The sequence below is a fragment of the Phalaenopsis equestris genome, unplaced genomic scaffold (assembly GCF_001263595.1).
Source record: "Phalaenopsis equestris unplaced genomic scaffold, ASM126359v1 Scaffold000391, whole genome shotgun sequence".
In the NCBI taxonomy this organism is placed as follows: Eukaryota; Viridiplantae; Streptophyta; class Magnoliopsida; order Asparagales; family Orchidaceae; genus Phalaenopsis; species Phalaenopsis equestris.
Genome location: NW_018164833.1, coordinates 412472 through 432592, shown reverse-complemented (window position 1 = coordinate 432592; position 20121 = coordinate 412472). Strand labels below are relative to the sequence as shown.

Sequence of the window (20121 nt, the reverse complement as noted above, 5' to 3'; positions counted from 1 at the left end):
AAGATCTCTCTTGAATTATATGAGTTCATGATTTATAAGAGATCTTATGCCCCAAAAGGATTTAGCACATAAATAATTTTAACGCTTCTATAGTCCGTCAATTCGATATATTTGCTTCTTATTTGACTTTTTTTATCCACTTTTCGTATGTCATGTCTCTCATCCTTTGAAGGAGAAAAAATGTGTCAATCAATTTCAATCACACAATAAATCTTATTAACTAATCTCTCACTAAAATAAAAATTGATTCAATTAACTACCATGTAACATCATCATTCTCAACATTTTTAGTTTCTCATTTCCCACACCATTAACACTAAGCACTAATAATCATGATCTTTTGATTACATTAGTGTTTTATAACATTCTAGAGGAAGAAAACTCTATAACCTAGGTCTATAAGTAATAGAACCATTATAACTAAACTAAGCTCTATAATTTATTACCTTTCCAAGTTTCCACAAATAAAAATTTCTATCATATGATAAATTTAACTCTCTTAATAATAAGAATAAGGGCTTGTCTCAGATGAAATTTAGTATAGTTATTATTATTATTTTTTCTTTATTATTAAAGACAAGTTTATTTATTGTGTATTTAACATATTTTTTTTTCTATAAATAAATAAACATTTTTGAAAACACTGTAAATAATTTTTAAGTATTTTAAAAAATAATAATTTCCTACTAAAACATACCAAATATATTTTATTTCAAAGCAAAACATAGATAAAAAAAAATTAATTAAAAGAGAATAAAAAATAAAAGTGATGCCACATTGATCTCAACAAACTCACTTTATAATATCTTCACTCCTACAACAATTATAACAGTAATTTTATCAAATATATATTATTTCAAATCAAATATATATCTAAAATCCAACTGAGTTTTGGTTCATAAAATATATGAATACATTTGACCAGAAGTGAGCAGCCATTCAGCATCCACTAATTATATATATATATATATATATATATATATATATATATACTCTTAACAATCAATCACAAAATCATTATAAGAATGGGAAAATTACATAAATACCTCTACCAACATTGCTAATTTACAAATCCAGCAACATCTTTCATCAAATTTTCAAATTCTCACTCAATTATCAAAATTCACGATAGAAAACAACCAAAGTTATTTATTTTTATCAAATTTTCAATGATTTGATGATGGCGCATGTAAATGCTTAGTTCAATAAAGGAACAAGCAGGCTAGTTTTGTAAATAGTGATGTTTCAAGTATTGTGTATGCAATTATACCTATAAAATTAATGAAACTCAATTCACAAATAATTGTTCATCTATGAAAAACTAGAATCAGAAATTACAGTAAGCTGCTAGAGGAAAACAATTATTCTGCTATAAGAACAGTCCACCTTCCATAAAAAATGACAATCAAAGGACTTGAAATAAATTCTTACAATTCCATGACAAAGAAGATATCATTCCAAAATAACAATAAATAAATAAAATACAAGTTACAGTTTCATCTGATTTTCCTGCAGTTAGACCAGCTCTTAATTAACAAAAAGAAAGGCCATATTAGTCTTCAAAGTCTTCACTGCTTAGGCCTACAGAAGCTAACTGAAACTAATCCCAAGCCCTAGTGATTCAAATAATCACTATCTGCTACATGAAACTCACATTGATCTGAACATCTTCTGGGTGGTTAGCAATCCCTTCATTATAAGACTTCAAAATGGAAACAAATTACTGATTTCAACCAGAAAATAAAAATCTTATCAGGGATTGAAGATTAACATGAGTGAAAACTGATCATAAACTCTTGTGACTAATTAATATCTTTGTTCTTTTTCAACATTATCAAGTTGAACGATTACGCTTGTGATTCAACCGGCCAAGAAGGCAGAGGCGCAAGCGCTGACTAAATAATGCTTCGGCCTTGTCGAACTTTCCCCAGCGCTTTGGTTTCTTCAATCCCGACGCATCATTCTTGCTCTTTTTCTTCCTAGGTTTGGGTGACTTCCGTTGGATTTTTCTGAGAGGCGTAGCGAGCGCTTTCAGCATAATCTGTTCCAACAAAAGAAAGTTGTGAAATTAAATGAGTGAGCCCAATATTAAATTAGTTTCTATTCAGTAAATGTGCCATGACTTCGAGTTCATGGTAAGCTGAATATAAGCTATCCCCAAAATTTCAGCTAAGTCAAAAAAATTATTCAAGGAAATATTCACTAGCTTCTTATGCAAAATTTAATTTATAATTAGTCTTATGCTTTGGTTATTAGTAATTGATCATGTCAGATTATCCATAATAGGTCTTATGATAGGTTCCATCCATTTAAAAAAAATACATGCATATCCACAGACACAAACCCTTCTATAATAAAATGAGCATATATATGACAATCAAATGCAATATCCAAACCTTTCACTCTTTTTAACATCATTAACTATTGTTTTGCACGAATTCAAAATTGTAGAATTCTAGAAAAAATTGTATTTATCTCTTAGCTTCAATGCATTGCACCTTATTATATTTATATATATATATATATATACACACACACACACACACTCCCACGCTTGTTGTCACCAGATCCTCTGTGGCTTGTGTGTTAGTTGAGAGTGTTATTACTCAACCAGTTCCGGATGAGGTATGAATTGGAATCACTCACAACGGGTATTGACAAAATGTTGAAATAGAACCACATCCTCCTTATTGCTCTCATTGTAGTATGTTTGGTCATAGTTCTACTATTTTCTATCGCTTGCATCCACATCTGAGGTAGGATATCGTTAAAGATCAGTCATCTATCATCCCTGCTGAGAACGTGCAACCCGACCCTCTATCAAACACCGCAATTCCTGATGAAGAACACCATACTGCAGGTACAGATCCAAACGTATTTATACCACTCACTGTTATTGAAAAATGCTCACTTACATGTCAAGACACACGATAGTGCTCCTTTAATCCAATAAAAGATCAGCTGGTACAACAAGTAGTTGTTTCTAATGTTCAACAACCTATACATGTCCGACTCACTTTAGACAATCTACTGATCAGGTGAGTCAATCTTCAGATGAGGAATGCCAGGTCTATTCCACGAGGAAGAAGGAGAATTGAGGCCGACTCGAGCTCGAGAACTTATTGGATGATACACTGACTACTACTGACAATGCACTCATCTTACCAATTTATTAGCTGGCTCATTTCCTAAAACTAGAGGCAGATGCAAAACAAAATTAGGTTGCTCTCTAGCTACCTGATACTACGTTTTTGACACATTTGATTTTTTTCTTTAAGTTTCTCATGTATTTTGCTTATTTTCTCTTTTTGAAACTGTTTGCATGTGATGGTTATCGTGTGGGTAGGGTGCCATGCTAGGACCCTCCCACACAATCTGTCTGTATCATTTTTTTTTTAATATATTAGCCTTTAGGCTTTCTCAAATATATATATATATAATAATAATGAAAGGAACTAAAATAGTAATCTCTGCAAAATAAGAAAAAAATAGAAAATAGAAATATCTAATTATGGAAATACATCATTGAAATATATTCTAAGGATTCCTTCATAGTGTAGATTGACACTTTCCAATACTCACCTCAAGTTGGGTTATATTGATTATACACACCATTTTTAAACTTCAATTCATCATGATTGAGTCTTTGTAGTGCTTTATTAAGGAGATCAACAGTTTGCAGTCATGTAAGAATAAAATTGAGCTGAACAATTCTATTATTACCCTTTTTTGAGAAGAAGTATTGATCAATCTCGATGTGTTTTGTTTTGTCATGATGCACAAGATTTTAGGCTATACTAATAGTTGTTTGGCTACCACCGAATATCTCAATTGTATCTTTCAACTCAACCTTAAGTTCCCTTAATAATGTTTGAATCCACATTCCATCATATATTCCTAGCGCAAGAACACAACATTCAAAATTCGTACTGCTCCAAAGGCACCTTGTTTTTGCTTCTCCATGTGGCAAGATTGCCCCATATGAACAATATCAAGTGGTCGATTTCCTATCATTTACCTCTCATGTCTAGGTAGCATCTGTATATTTCAATATAACGATTTTCAGATCTTTTGAAGAATAAACAATATCCATAAGTCATCTTCAAGTATCTCATTTATGTTCATTCTTTTGTTGGAACCCACAGATGTGTCGGCAATGTTACACCCAAGCATGCCAATTTCACTTAACAGATCAAAGATGTATTTTGAGATATGACAAATCCCCCTTGGATTGAGCCAACTCCATTCCACGAAAATATCAGATATTTCTGAGATCCTTGATCTCAAATTTTGTTGTATGCATTCCTTTTAGTATGAGAATTTCCTGTGAAGCATAATCTGTTAAGATAATATCATCTACATATACTATGAGAATAACAATTTTATCTCAATAATTAGATTTAACAAATAAATTACGATCAACTTGACACTAATGATATTCGTTTGTAATAACTGTTTTAGCATACTTGTCAAACTAAGTATGAGGAGAATGCTCCAAGCCATATGAGGACTTCTTCAACTTATAAGCCAACTCATTTTTCGACCTTTTTTCTAAGCTCGTAGGTATTGTCATGTGAACTTTATCAAAGTTGTCATTCAAAAAGGCATTTTTGACATTAAGTTGGTATAAAAGCCAATCTTGATTTACTGCAAGAGTAAAATCTGAACCTTATTAAGTTTGGCAACAAGTGCAAATGTTTCCTGATAGTCAATACTGTATGATTGCATGAAGCCCTTGACAACCAGTCTGGCTTTGAATCTCTTTAAACTTCCATCTCCTTCGTACTTGACCATGAATATCCATTTGCAGCCTACAAGATTTTTTTCCTGTTGTAGATCTGCAAGTGTCAATGTATTCTTCTTTTCTAGAGCCCAAATTTCTTCTTCAACTGCATGTTTCCATGTTAAAACTTTTAGAGTCTCATGGATAGAGTTGGAAACCTGCATATTATTAAGGTTTGTCACAAAATCCCTATAAGAAGGTAGCAACTTTCGATAGGTTATAAATCTTTAGTTGGATGACCAATGCACCCTTAGATACCTTTCCTATGTGCAATTAGATCATTAAAGTCATCAACCATCGGTGTAAGAAAGTCATGAGTTAGGGTATCCAAACCTATGATTGTCAAGAGGCCTTGGTTCTGGCTCTTGGCAGCCCTGAGTCTGCATAGTGTCATCTATATGCTGAGTGGTCCTAGTGAAGACATGCAATTCCTGATCATTGGTATCATGTTTAGGTGGAGTACAGACAATTGTGACTTTTTTTTTATAGAGTTTGGTTCTTCTTGAGGTGGAGTAAAGACAAGTAGAGCTTGTTGAGGGATAGGATTTGGTTCAATTAAAGTAAATTAGTCAGATACCAAATTTGATATTCTCTCAAGTTCTTCCTCTAAATTTTAGAGTCGAGAAAATTAAAATGATTCTCAAAGAATGTGACATCCATGGAGTTCTATACTTTCAGTGGTTGGAGAGTAGTATTTTTTACCCTTTTTGATTGGACGAGTAACCAAATAAAATGCATCTAAGAAACTTGGGATCAAGTTTGGTATTGGTGTCTTTTATGGAAGTGAACAAAGGAAGAACAACAAAGCATCTTCAATGGTATGTCAGACAAAAAAGAGCAAATGCGTGGGTAGGATTTTATGAGAACATAAAAGGAAATTTGAAAATTTATGACTCGACTAGTCATCCTATTGATGAGTGTTGACCTCATTTTTGAGGTCATTTCTTTTTCCTTAGGGTCTTAGAATCTATCTCTAGGAGTTCCTATTGACCATCTTAGAAAACTAGAATTGAGACCCACCTTTTTAGAAATTCTAACAAATTCTTATTTTTCTTTAATGTCCAACATTTATGGCACAATACCATCATCTTATGAACGAGCGGTTATGGGCTATTTTGTGAAGACTCAAGGGAAAAGCTCCTAATAGAACTCTAAGCCTTAGGAAAACATCGTCACGACTTTTCGTCACACATACACACCAAATGCATAAAATTCACAAAATTGCACGAAATTGGACTTCAATTAAGCCCAAAGGACGGGTGAAAATGTGAATTTCTCTGGATGACCTCCGACGACAAAATGGACTGCGCCAACGCGTCCGGAATACCAATTTTGGTAGGAAAGAACACCCATAAAGAAAATTTTTCGACACAAGAAAATTGGCACTCAAATCGATGAATTTGTCAAAATGACTTCTGACGGAAAAATGGACCGCGTCAGCACGTCCGGAACTTCAAAATTTTCTAAAAATGGTACCAATTTTGTTATGTTTTGATGCATGGATAAAACAAAAATTAAAATTTTTTTTTTTTCAAAATATTAAATATTTCCTTTAATATAAATATCTTTAAATTATAATTATATTATAACCTAACCCTATTTAGGTTCTCACCCGCTCGCTTAAACAAACATTTCGGCCTTTCGGCCTCGCATTAGGCTCGATCCCTCGGCTCATCCCGCTCCTCGCCCGTGCCCTAACCGTGCCCTAACTCCACGGCAAATCCATGCGGCAGTCTTCTTCCCCAGCGTTCACGACTCGTCTCCTCGAGCTCCTCTCGACCGGGCAATCCTCCAACCGCGAAGTTCCACCTGACCGACCCTTCTCCTTCTCGAGGCTATACGTTCTCTTCATTTATGGTGTCGATCCCTTTCTTTTGCTCGATTGGTAGGCTAGGGCGGCAAATGATCAACATTCCTTTTTCTTTTCTTTGCTTTTTGGCTTCCTGAGGGATAGTCGGGTGCTGTGGGTGAAGGATTGAAGAAGTTTTCTTTTGCTAAAAAAGGGAGAGAGTTCTTGAGAGAAGAAATTCCTAGAAGAGCTTGACATTTTCTTTATTCCTTTTTCACGGTTAGCAAGTGGACTTACTCTCTCTGTTGTTCGATTCGAAGGATTTGCGGCTTGGGGAACTAGAAATCCGAGAAGAACATTTGAGTGAGGCTACATGGAGAACTGTTGAGGCTTGCAGGTTGTGGTGTTTTCTTCGATCCTTCGATCTTATTTTAATGCTTTGCTTTAAGTCTGCACTAAAAAGGTATTCTTCTCCTCTCCTCTAGTTTACACTATTTCGGATGGCATCTAAAGGTATCTCCATTTTCTTATAAAAAGTATTTGGAAGTGAAGCTTAGGCTTATTTTCGAAATTTAAGCATGGATACTCACTAGAAATGGTGAAAATGAAGCATGTGTGGGCTGTATTTGTTCTTCTTGCTTGAGATATTTGGAAGTATCGTAATGATGGTTTTGAGATGAGATTTGCCCCTCTCGGAATGCATGTTAAAATGGGTTATCAAACTCCTTTATTACTGATGTTCAAAAATGAATGATTGGCTCAAGCTCATCTATTTCATGCTGTCTATCACTGTGAAACATATGTTGGAAATTTTCTCTGTTTTGTCGCTGCCTTGGTTATGCTGGATTAAATGTTAGCTGGAAAATTGTCTATATTTTAGCACATTTTTGGAGGGCTCGGTCTTGGCCTCATGATAGCTGGAAATTGCATTTTACTTAGCTTATTTGGTGTGTTCGATTTGGCTCTTTTGGGATTAAGCACATGCTGGAATTTTTTTTATGAAGAACCTGTTGGCACAATGTCTTGAAATGTGAGGTTTTAAGGAAAAATATTTTTTTAGTTGTTTTAACCCATTTGCTTGGGAACGGTTTTTGTCTCTTTGAAGTTGGATCCTTATTGGAAAACCTTCTCTGTTTTTAGCCTACTTGGAAGGCTCGGTCTTGGCTTCATAATAGCTGAAAATGACATTTCATTTAGCTCACTTGTTGGGTTCTTCTTTAACTCTTTTTGAGATGGATTCTTGCAAGAGATATTTGCATCGTTTTGCTCATATGTTGGGTTTGGTTTGGCTCCTTTTGATATCATGTCTCGGCTGAAATCTTTGCTGTTTTACCTCTTTGATGGGCTCGGTTTTGTTTCTATGTTGGAAATTTTTTTTTATGAGCTGGAAATTATATTTGGGGCTCGTATCTAGTTTATCTTGCTGCCCCTTGATAGAAAACATGTTGGAAATTATGTTTATGAGCTGGAAAAATGTATTTGAAGCTCATTTATTGCTTCTCTTGTTGTCCCTTGATAAAATACATGCAGGAAATTATGTTTATGAGCTGAAAAATGTATGTGGAGCTCATATATTGCTTCTCTTGCTGTCCCTTGCTAAAATACATGTTGGAAATTATTTTATGAGTTGGAAAAATGTGTTTAAAGTTCATTTTATGCTTCTCTTGTTGCCCCCTTAATAGAGTATATGCCGGAAATTGTTTTATCTCTATGGAAAGAAATGTTTGGGGGCTCATTTCATGCTTCCTATTTTGCCCCATGTATTAGACTAGGTTTGCCCTTTTCTTGGGCTCGATTTTAGCTTCATGGAATCTGATTTTTATGGCTTTGTTTGGACCCATTTAGTGAGTTTGATCTATCTGGAATACTTCTCTATTTTGCTCCCTATTCGCTGGATTTGGTTTGCCCCTCGTGATGGGTTCGGTTGGCCATGTTCTTGGGCTCCTTTTGGTGATTTATGGGGGCTGAAATGTTTTACTGTTGGGATTATTCCTTAGGCCTTGGTTTGCCCCTTGTGCTGGGCTCGGTTGGCTCTTTTCTTGAGCTCGGTTTGGGCTCCTTTTAGTGCTTTATGTTGGCTGAAATATTTTACTGATTTGCTCCTTCTTGCTGGTTTCGGTTCGCCCCTTGTGCTGGGCTCGGTTGGCTCTTTTCTTGAGCTCGGTTTGGGCTCCTTTTAGTGTTTTATGTTGGCTTAAATATTTTACTGATTTGCTCATTCTTGCTGGTTTCGGTTTGCCCCTTGTGCTGGGCTCGGTTTGGGCTCCTTTTAGTGTTTTATGTTGGCTTAAATATTTTACTGATTTGCTCATTCTTGCTGGTTTCGGTTTGCCCCTTGTGCTGGGCTCGGTTTGGGCTCCTTTTAGTGTTTTATGTTGGCTTAAATATTTTACTGATTTGCTCATTCTTGCTGGTTTCGGTTTGCCCCTTGTGCTGGGCTCGGTTTGGGCTCCTTTTAGTGTTTTATGTTGGCTTAAATATTTTACTGATTTGCTCATTCTTGCTGGTTTCGGTTTGCCCCTTGTGCTGGGCTCGGTTTGGGCTCCTTTTAGTGTTTTATGTTGGCTTAAATATTTTACCAGTCTTAAGGGAAATATGAAAGAGAAAGGGAGAGAAAATTAAAAAATAAGATTTGGATCTTCGATGTGATAAAACCTGAATGGGGATAGAATAGCGAACCACCTACCGTTCCTTTTTGTATATGAAAGATGAAACTGTAAATTGGAAGAATATTTCAGGGTTGGACGGGGTTGGAAGAAAAGATAACAATTAAGAACATTGATTGAAAAGATTAGTAGACCTGAATCAACTTAAATCCAACTACCCTAATTAGATTTGAATCACACTTCACAACCCTTTTGCCAAAACTATAGGTTTACCCCCTTAGGTTTTAGGAGTCTGATGGTGAGCTAAGCTTAATCTAAAGATATTTGAGGGTTAGTTGAAAGGCACTCAGTTGAGGTTAGACATTTCAAGTAAACTAAAGTGTATGTTTCCTAGGTCTTAGAAGCACACCTTAAGAGAGAGTTTATTATCCTAATTTTCAAATGATCCTAAGATGACAGACATCTGACCCCAGTTCATGAGATAACTAGGACACTAGACACGAGGGTGTACTAGATTGTGATTCATGACTGATTTAATTAGATCAAATAATAAAATTCTTACCTTAACTTGACCAAAACTGAAACCCAATGCTCCGGGATTTGAGTTTGCCTTACACTCAAATCCTCCTGGCAATTGGGGACATTCCAATATCACATATAAATTTTCTATTCTTGGTCATTTATATGTGATATTGTATTTCATTTTATTTGTTTGTCTTTTTCTTACGATTTATCTGTTTTTGTTAAGTTTTTTTCAGGTCATACTTTTCTCTTTTACACAGCGCATAATAGTTAAACTTAAAGGAGCAATGAACCTACCAGGTGTACACAGGTGTACAGATTTAATTTATATTACAACATTTTATTTTCCCAGCATGTTATATTGTTTTTATATCATGTTATACTACTCTTTCAAGCATGTTATACTCTTCTTTCAGCATGTTATATTGTCTTTCCTTTTTTTACTGTACAGTACATTATTACTTTTCTTTCACACTGCATGTTTAGTTACTTTAATATGTTATGTCTTAGTATAGAATAACCTAGTGGTTAGAAGCATGTTCAAAACTAAAACTGAAACAAGAGGTGCTACTACGAGAAGTTTGGAGTGAACATCGTGAGCAGCACGACGAGGAACAACTTCAAGGTGTATCTGTAGCAGCAAAACACATCCACATCACCTATCACCTTTCTTTAGTTTAAATAACACCCCATAGGATCACTCTTTAGACTTTTTGTACAACTCTGTTGTATGATTATAAGTCCTAACGTTTTAGGATTCTGAGGTTACCGTGCGGTACGGTGTAAATCCTCCCATCTTTTTAGGCTATTTGCACAGTTCGATATTGTGCAAACATAAGTCTTAAGTCCTAAATAATTTGCAGGATTGAAATATCAAATTATATCACTTCAAAGACATAAAGCCAAACATTAGGATAGTTGAGACATCTCTGGGGTTTCTCCTGAATCTGTGATATCCCCTATTTTTCTTCCCTTTGGATTCCTTAAATAATTGTTCCTATTTTGAGTCGTTCCCATTTGATTTTTCTATGTCCAACCGTGAAAACCTAAACTTTGAAATCTTGAAAATAAAACCACCTGATTTTAATCGAGAGTTTTCTTAAATGACTCCCAGTCATTTAAGATGTAATTAACTATAGGGGCTTGCCTCTATAGGGAACCAAGAATCCAGATAAAATAAACCTTATCTAATCGTAGTCTAGGTGATTGAATCCCCTATTACAAGTGATATATTTATTCTTCGGGATAAGTGTATTACCTGTAGTATTGTATTCAATCATCTAAACTATTTAAATGTAAAACCCGTTTGGTCTCACCTATTTTAAAATTAAAATGTTACATTTAAAAAAATAAAAAAAAAGTTATATTTATATTTAAATTATTTTCAAAATTACAAAATCATCACTTTTTCAAATCACGAAAGAAAGAAAAAAACGGCCGACAATGAGGTATGTGGTTGTAAGAATGATTTTCCCCCAAAAATATTTGAACACATGATAAACAATATAATTGTACGGGTCACCTCAAGTAAGTATATATTCTTTCTTTCTGCAACTCTTTTTTTGTCGACGAGCATCCACACAAAAACTTGTATGGATAATACCATGTTTGAGAAGATAATGATTAAAAATGAAATTGAAGTATTCCTTGGCATTATCAATTTTAAAAATTTGGATTTTATTTTGGAATTAAATGAGAACCACGTAATGAAAGGATTTAAATATGGTGTATGTTTAAAATTTTTCTTCCATAAAGAATGTCAATGTTGTTCTAAAATGATTGCTCATAAATGATGCAATCATCGTGCCCCATTTATATTTTTTATTTGTGAAGATCCCCAAATATTACTGTGAATTACAAAAAAAAAGATGTGAAGGCTTGTATTGCAATTCGAAATATGTCTGGTAAATTTTGCAAGTTAACAAGTTTCACAATGATAAAAATTGAATTTTTAGTAATAAATAAATGTGGAAGCATCATTTCCATGCAAGTAGAATTTGGATGACCATGACAACAATGACTCAACAAGAATTGACTTTTAACTAACACAAAATTTGAACTAGACTTAGAAATATAACTTGATGTATGACATTGCCTACCAAATGAAATAATTTTTTTTAGCAAGTATAGACCATCGTGTATCTCAATACTATCAATCAAGTTATATTTTAGAAAAGGAAAAAAGTCATACACTCAGATCTGGATGAGATTTCCGAGGAAGAAGATTGTAACATCAAGTCGTATTTGTCATAATAATATTGTGAAGCTCGAATCGAGTAAACCTGCTGCTCCAACAAAAGCAAAAGAACCCTTAGTTGGATTGCTCGGCTGGATGGGCAAACAGAAACTAAAGGGAGGCGCAAAACTCTCAATTTCCACACATTTGACACTTGGTGAGAGGTGATCGGGCCTTTTTCAAAACTCTCAATGTAGACCAAGCTGAATCGATGAGAGAAGCCAAATCAGACAACAATGGCAAACCAAAGAGAAATTAGTCCTGTGATATGCTCGATTCCGAATCAATTGAAAGGAGCATTATGTTTGAGAGAAAGAAACAAATCAAAAGAATGGAGCGTTCTGTTCGAGTGGAGAGCCGCACGTCAAGCCTTATGGTCTATTTCGTGAGGAGACCAAGCAATCATATCAAACATCAGCATAAGAAATTTTGCGTACGAGAGGAGACGACTCATGCAAACATGAGCGTCAAATGACACATCGGAAATTTCTCTAGATCCTTCATCATCGATGATGGAGCTTCATGGATGGAGCAATTGCTGAAGTGAAGGAAGAAACGAGTTGAACGCAAGAACAAGAAAGATTGAACAGAAGAGATACAAGTGAGATGTTTGAAACCATCACTGAAGACATCACTAGAGATGCCACTAGATTGCCCTCGAATTATCGACTCCTGAGGAGAAGCAATCAAGATGTAGAAAATACCTTGATGATTTTAGAGGACTTTGAACGTTGACAAAACTTTTCTTGTCTCTGATACCATATAAAATTATGGAAAGAATTGTATTTTTCTCTAGCTTCAATGCATTACACCTTACTATCATCATCATCATCATCATCATCATCATCATCATCATGAAAGGAACAAAAATAAAAAATCCCTCCAAAATAAGAAAAAAATAGAAAACAACAATATCCAATAATGGAAATACAATATGTGATGCATATTCGGAAGATTCCTTCTTAATGTGGATTGGCACTTCCAAATAAAAGTGGATGACTCCAATTGCAGAATATGATTGTCGAGATTTGTAGTGTAGAGATGTTCCAAGACTTTAAACTAATAATGCATGTATAAGCAGTTTGATTGATAAAATATATGGTTAAAACAAGATTTTTTAAAAGAACTTGTGTGTTCTTCAAGCATCTTTGTACTTTCACATACTTGAATGCTAAACAATCATAAAATAGGATAAACTTGATCTACATGTAACTATTATGTTGGTAGACCGCAATCAATGATATAATGTTGAATTTAATGATTATATAAAGTGGTAGATGCAAAAATTAAACTTAAAGATAAATAATTACTCTCCTCACACACACACTTCCACTCACTCCATTTATAATACTAACCTTCAATACAACTAAAAATACATTTTTTATTCCATTTTATTTTTGCTTACTTTTCAATTATGAAACCATTCATCTTAATCTACACCATAAGCAGTAATAGGATGCCAATTTTATGAAATTTGAATAAGATTTGTCCATGCATCAAACATATAAATATACCAGCTTAATGGGTGTTCTAGATTGCAAGACAATGATCTTTAATTTTATTAGTATCAAAATCTAATACTTTTTTATCATGTAAAACATGATTTTTACAATAATTTCAAATGATTTGGTTTCAATATATATATATATGAGCTAGTTTCGCTCGCTCGTTTTGATCCTTTACGGCTTCGTCTTCGGCTCTCGTTGGCAGAGAATTTCGCGTCGTCGATCGTTTGTGACGTCTGCTGCGTCGTCAAGGCGTCATCTGCTGCGTTGTTGCGTCGTCGTCGCGTCGTCGAGCCCTCGCGGTGCAGTTTCTTAGGGGTCGATCGACTGCTCCGCCACAGTTTCTCTACTCGACTGCTTCCGCACGGGTTGCGCCAATTTGTTGCAGTGCTTGTGTGAAGCACCCTAATGGTCTCAGGGTTTTCCTACGTTGCCGCCGTCGCCGGTGACAATCCCGCCAAACCCTCCTATGCTACAGTGGTCCACAAACGTAGCTCCTCTTTCCATCTCGCAGATAGTTCAGTATTCCCGTAGATATACCACGATTTTGTTGCTGGAAATGAAGATTGCAATCTCATAAAAAAAATAGAGAAAAAGGCGGGCAAACCAGCAGTATTCTTCTCTGACGTTGAAATTTCAACTCGTGCAGGAAAATACAAATTCACACTAGTTGAAAAGTTTCTAATTAGGTTGCCCTAAGATGGATATCATCAGGAAGGTTTTTGAAGATTTCAAACTGGCTGGGGATTGAGATGTTGGTCATTTTGACGGAAGACATGTTATGATACAAATGAACATAGAAGAAGATTACACGAGGATTTTCTCAAATAAATTCATCACAATCGAGGGCAAACATATGAAATTTCCCAAATGGACTTCTAATTTTGATCTTAGCCAAGAACCCCCAACTGCACTTATCTGGTTCTCGTTACCTGAACTCAAGCTTCAATTCTTTGACTTACCTATCTTATATGCAATTGGTACTATCATTGCAAAACCTTTGCAGGTAGACTTACCTACAGTTCATTTCTCAAGGCCCTCTATTGCAAGGATTTTGATTGAAAGAGATATTACACTACCAGATGCAGAAGAAGTCTGACTTGGATCTGCTCACAATGGTTATTGGCAAAAAAATATTACGGAACAAAAACCTTACTACTGCAAGCACTGCAAGATGTTTGGACACCCGCAGGAGAAATGTTTCAAATTGCACCCACAGTTGAGAACTAATAGTCAAGAGCAAGAACACACTATTAGTGCATTCCATGTGCCTGAACGCACTCCTAGAAAATCTGATGACAGCCAGCCTGAGAAGGGAATCACCACAAGACAGGAGTTGGTGTCTACCCCTGGGATTCATTCTCCTGACCATACTACAATGGATAATGTTCGAACCGAAAATCAAGATAGTCCCGCAGCTCCTATTCAAGAAGCATCAGGTGCAGAGGTAACACTGGAAACTATCGCAATGGCAACGACTATCTTTCCTTCTACTGTGGTTCTAACATCAAATCAGACCGAGGATCACATGAGCCAGTCTTCAGATGAAGAATGACAGATTTACACTTCTCGGCGGAAGAAGAAGGCTAGGGGCACACTCTAACTTGAAAACTTAATGGATGATACTTTAGTTACTCCTGATAATGACACGACTCTTCAAAGTTTGTTATCCGCCTCCGCTCCTAAAACTAGAGGAAGAGGCAAGACTAAACTGGCTCGTCTAGCTACTTGTTTTTTGCATGCTTTAAAATTGTTTTACTTTTTATTGAGTCAATCTGTATCTTTTTGTTGGGATATTACTGTATTTGTATCGTATGGGCATGGTGTCTTTTTGGGCTCTCTCATGCAACATTTATGTATCCTTTCTATTTCAATAAAATTAGCCATTGGGCTTTTCATAATATATATATATATATATATCATCTTTTTTATCAAAATGTGGTGAGGTATATATGTATGTGTAAACATTTAATCATACATGCACCCACACATTTTTTTACATGATGTATAAACATAAAAAAGCTGAATACGGTCATGCTAGGTGACTTGACAAGTAAGCGAGCTTGTAAAATAAACAAATTTCAAGCTAATCATGGGACGGAAAGCCATATTGACATCCCTACATATGTAGGGCAACAAAAACAATTTGTGCATACAAGGAAATGTGAGAAAATTGTGAGAAAGATGGAGAGGATTAGGAAGGAAATAGGAGCAGCAAAAGAGTGAAAGGAACAAGGATTTGAGAGAGAGATAGAGGGAGTGTAATGGATACTTCAAGAGTCACCAGAGGGAGTAGAAACCTGATGTCTGCGGCTGGGATTTTCAGGACATTCACCGGAGGATGAACCTACACTGACTCCACCTAGAGAAGAGCATCTTCCAAAGCTTTGCCTATTTGAACTTGAGCACGAGTGAGATTCCTCATCCTCCCCATTTTGTTTACCCTAAATAGTTAAAAGTGACAGTTAGAGAGAATGCACAACGATAAGAAGCAACAAATGAAACAAAGATTTATTTTCGTTGATCCGCTTGCCTGCAAATGGGTTTCATATGCATTATTTCCATCTATCTCAGCAACAGTGCTGCTTTGCTCAAGGAGAAAATCCTGCATTTTAGAAGTTGAAGACCTCTTGCTAAATAACGGCTTAATGGAAAAAGAACAAAATGAAATGAATAACATACCACATCATCATCAATCATAGAAATCTGGGACACACTTTCTGAAAGCAGTTCGACAACAGATTTGGAATGTGGGCCTACATGGTGTGGTTCAGCATGTTAAAAAAGACAACTTTATAGCAGGGACAAAATGGCATTTCGCTCTCCTAGTTCATAAAAAAAAAAAAGCCAGTACCTTTTGGACGAGCAGGTGCTGCAGATGAAGAGCTTGCTGATTCGTTACAAGAAGCCCGAAACCCTGTAAGGATCTCATATAATACACTCTGCAGAAAAGGTATATATATATAAGTGTATTCAACATAGAAATAATCTTCCATGTTACTACGTTCAAAATGCAATATCAAAATTATTGAAGTTGGACTACACCCTAAAAATAATTTTGGGATCTAATTTGATTTTTTTTTTTTGAAGATCTGTTTGTTGATCAGAACTGATAAAGAAATGGATGGCCTATAATGCAACTCATTAATGGTACTTCTACAAAACAAATCTGAAATCAAATATGTTGAAACAAATCTAGATCTTTATTTATATACGCTAAAAAAATGTTAGCTCCTTTAAGTACTCCGCCAAAGTTGAATTAATGAATCATTCATGAATTATCTAAAATATTCATTCGAGTATATCATACACATTTAAAGCATGATAAATAATAAAAAAAAATTTATATAAGGACATAATACCAACTTTAAAATTATTAATCGTACTTCTACATAACAATGTTGAAATCAAATCCATTTAAAATATGCTAGATATTTATTCATATACGCTAAAAAGATTTTAGTTCATTCAAGTACACCAAAGTTGAATTAATGAATCATTCATGAATTATCAAGAATATTAATTCAAGTATATTATTCACATTTAAAGCGTGATAAAATAATCAAAAAAATTTATAGGACAATACTAACTAGCGCTGCAATTGAGCCAAGCCCGCTGGTGAGCCAACTAATTCTCATCTTGATAAATGACTCATGAACAATGGTTTAAAAAAGCGTCGAGGCGTCTGCCTTGAGGCGTGCCTCAATTTGAGGCATTGCTTCAAAGACTCGGAGCGTGAACCTCGCAGGTGCGGGTAAGGTTTATGCCTCAATACAGTGAGGCGCACGCCTCCAGCTTGTAGCACCTCGAGGCGGTTGAGACATGGCTCAAATTAAAATTAGGTATTAAATACCTCTAACCTTCATGTAGCAACCATATCAAGAATTTAAGGTTGGACGTCGTTCTGAGAGTTTTCTATCTTCTTCCGCTTCCTTCGACAATTATTGTGACTCGTGAGTGTGAGCATTGAAGTCCATCGTCCCGAGCCTTCAAGCGTAGAAGTTCAGCCTTTTGCATCGAAGTCCAACGGTGAAGTTCAACATCAAACTACAGCGAATAGTAAAGTCCAGCAAAGTGGCGAAGCCCGATGACTTCCTCTTCTCTTCTGCAGTTTGCCCTTCCATCAATTTTCTCGAGTCAGTGTAAGCCATGTTTTTTCTTTAATGTGTCTATGAGCGTTTGATTTTAATATTTTTGAGGCATTTACATACATAACAATCGAGAGATTGCTATTTAGTATTTAGTAAAGGGCATTTCCATACATAGCAATTGAGACATTGCTATTTGGAAAACAAACACCCTATTTCATCAATTTTTCAAATTCTAACTCGAATATCAAAGTTTGTGTGCGGGATTGTGATTTTGTCAAGTTTGAACTTTGATGCCAGTTGTTTTTTTTTTATGACATGAATCAATTTTTTCTCAGACTTTTTGGTAATTTCAGATTTTGACAATTTTAAATTATCATTTGAATTTTGGAATCAATAAAGTGTAAGTTTTGAAGGCAATGTTAAACTTTTAAATTTTATCAAATTCTTAATGATCAATGAGTTTTATCCTTTTATTTCCTAATCAGATTGATTTTTCAATTTGCATTAAAAATGACTTTAGCCTGTTTAATCATTAATGTGAAAGTTAGAAGGCAATGTTATCTTTACATTTTTTCAATTTAAATAACCGTGTTGCATTAATTCATATAGCATAAGAAGAAAAGATCCAGCTTGGAAATATGAGACTCAAGTTGAAGTGTCAAGAGAGGTGAAAAGAAGGGATATATTTACTTGAAATGTAAATTTTGTGACAAGCAAATTACTTGTGGTGTTTAAGACTTGAAAAATCACTTGGCTTGCACACATGTAAGTGTTGGAGCATGTGAGAAAGCACTAGATGAAGGCCAAAAAGAATTTGAATAAAAAAAAAAATAGGTCACTTAAAAAAAACAACACAAAGAAGTAAGGAATAGATGATTGAGAATAATTCATATTTTGTCTCACAATATGATGGTTCAAGCAGTAGAAAACATGTCTTCTTCTAATAGACGAACTCAAGGACTAAAGGATAGATTTCTTGTGAATGTAGATGAATATGAGAAAATCAACTCTCAAACAATTCCTCCTCTAGCTTCTACAAAAGAGCATAGAAATAAAATATGCTTAGATATGGCAAGATGTTTTCATGAGAATGAAATCCCATTTAATATGATAAGGAGTTCTTCATTTGTTCTCTTGGAAATTATGGCCAAGGGTTACATCTTCTTAGTATGTATGAGGTGCGAACTTGGATGTTGGATGAGAGGTTTAAAACTACAACAATGATGATAGATGAAGCCAAAAAGACATGGGTTGAGATAACTGCTACTATAATATCAGATGGTTGATATGATATCAGCCAAAGAAGTACTATAATTTTTTTATTAACAACCATTATAGAACAGTATTTTTGAAATTTGTGATCCAACCCTTCAAAAATAGTAACTGACACGACACAAACACTCAACGAGATGGATCCCGAGTTGATGGTTGTGGGCGGTGAATGGTTGGAAGGTGGTGTGGTGTGGAAATAATAGTTGGCAAACAAAAAGTAGAAAGACAACAGTTTCCCCCAGACCGACCAACAAATAGACAACTGAGGGACTATGCGTGAGGGTTATCAGGTTGATGGAAACGAGGGGGAAAGGACGTTGGAAGTGAAGGGGAGGATTTGCGGAACTAGCCGTAAGCTAGAATGAGAGAAACAACTGGCAAAAAGCTAGAACAACAAAAGATGGCAAGAATGGATTGTTTTCAGGTAGTGGCAACAAGCGAGAATGAAGGTGGCAGAAGCGAGAAGGCGTGGGACTGCAAGAAAGTAAAATGAGGACTGTCTGGGGGGTGCGACAGCAAGGCGGATGGCTGGACGGCAATGAAGTGCAAGAAGAATAGCAAAAAAACTCTTGTCAGGGAGGTTACAGGGAGGAGGAAGGTGTGGTAACTAAGAAAAATGGATACATAAAAAGATAGGAAAGATAATCACCAGCTTGAGATCAAAATACAGCCGAAGCACCACCTAGAACTCTAGAATAAAGCTCTCGAAGGGAAAAAGAGACACCGACGAGTGCCTTGATACAAAACAAATGAAAACTCCAAACCTAATACATGCAAAACAAATATATAGTAATAGGATAATTAGGAGTGGGCCCGTCCACTTGAAAGAGATGATGCTGTCCCTTGCAAGGGCCGGTTGACTCTCCAAGTGCCTAAACTAAACCGGCGGTCTCATACTCCTGCTTCGCTCCTGATATGCAAAACCGCGACTCCCATGTCAGCCTTTGGATGCCCGCAACAGTCTCCAGGGATTGAGGGAACTTCGACCTCATCCGTCAAAGCTTCTATCTTCTTATAGTAGTTAGGCAACTCTATTGAATAAAGTGGAAATGTTGCAAGTTCTCGGTGAGTCAATCATGTAGTAATTATCATTCTAAAGCACAATCCTTATATAATAAATATTCATCCACATTTGGCACAACTTGAGCTACACATGACGACGTAAATTCTCACGAGCCAAATCCTAAGCAAGTAGATCTCTAATCTACTTCTCCCACTCCTACTCTATTGGATGTGTTTGATAAACAAGTCTCTTAGAAGGAATCAACTCAGAGACAAAATCTATGGCAGGTTTGGTCATACCGAAGGGTAACCACT

General features: G+C 35.5%; 1 protein-coding gene across 4 annotated transcripts in view; it reads right to left on the bottom strand.

Moving 5' to 3' along the window:
* Positions 1-1392: 1392 nt before the first annotated feature.
* Positions 1393-20121, bottom strand: part of LOC110026644 — a 62999-nt gene continuing 44270 nt past the window's right edge. For all 4 annotated transcript variants that reach the window (XM_020727659.1, XM_020727658.1, XM_020727661.1 and 1 more), the window contains exons 10-14: positions 16296-16383; positions 16124-16197; positions 15975-16046; positions 15742-15885; positions 1393-2041 (exon numbers count right to left, since the gene is read on the bottom strand). In XM_020727659.1, coding sequence (XP_020583318.1) covers positions 1835-2041; positions 15742-15885; positions 15975-16046; positions 16124-16197; positions 16296-16383 — 585 coding nt within the window. In that variant the 3' untranslated portion in view covers positions 1393-1834. The remainder of the gene's footprint in view (positions 2042-15741; positions 15886-15974; positions 16047-16123; positions 16198-16295; positions 16384-20121) is intronic.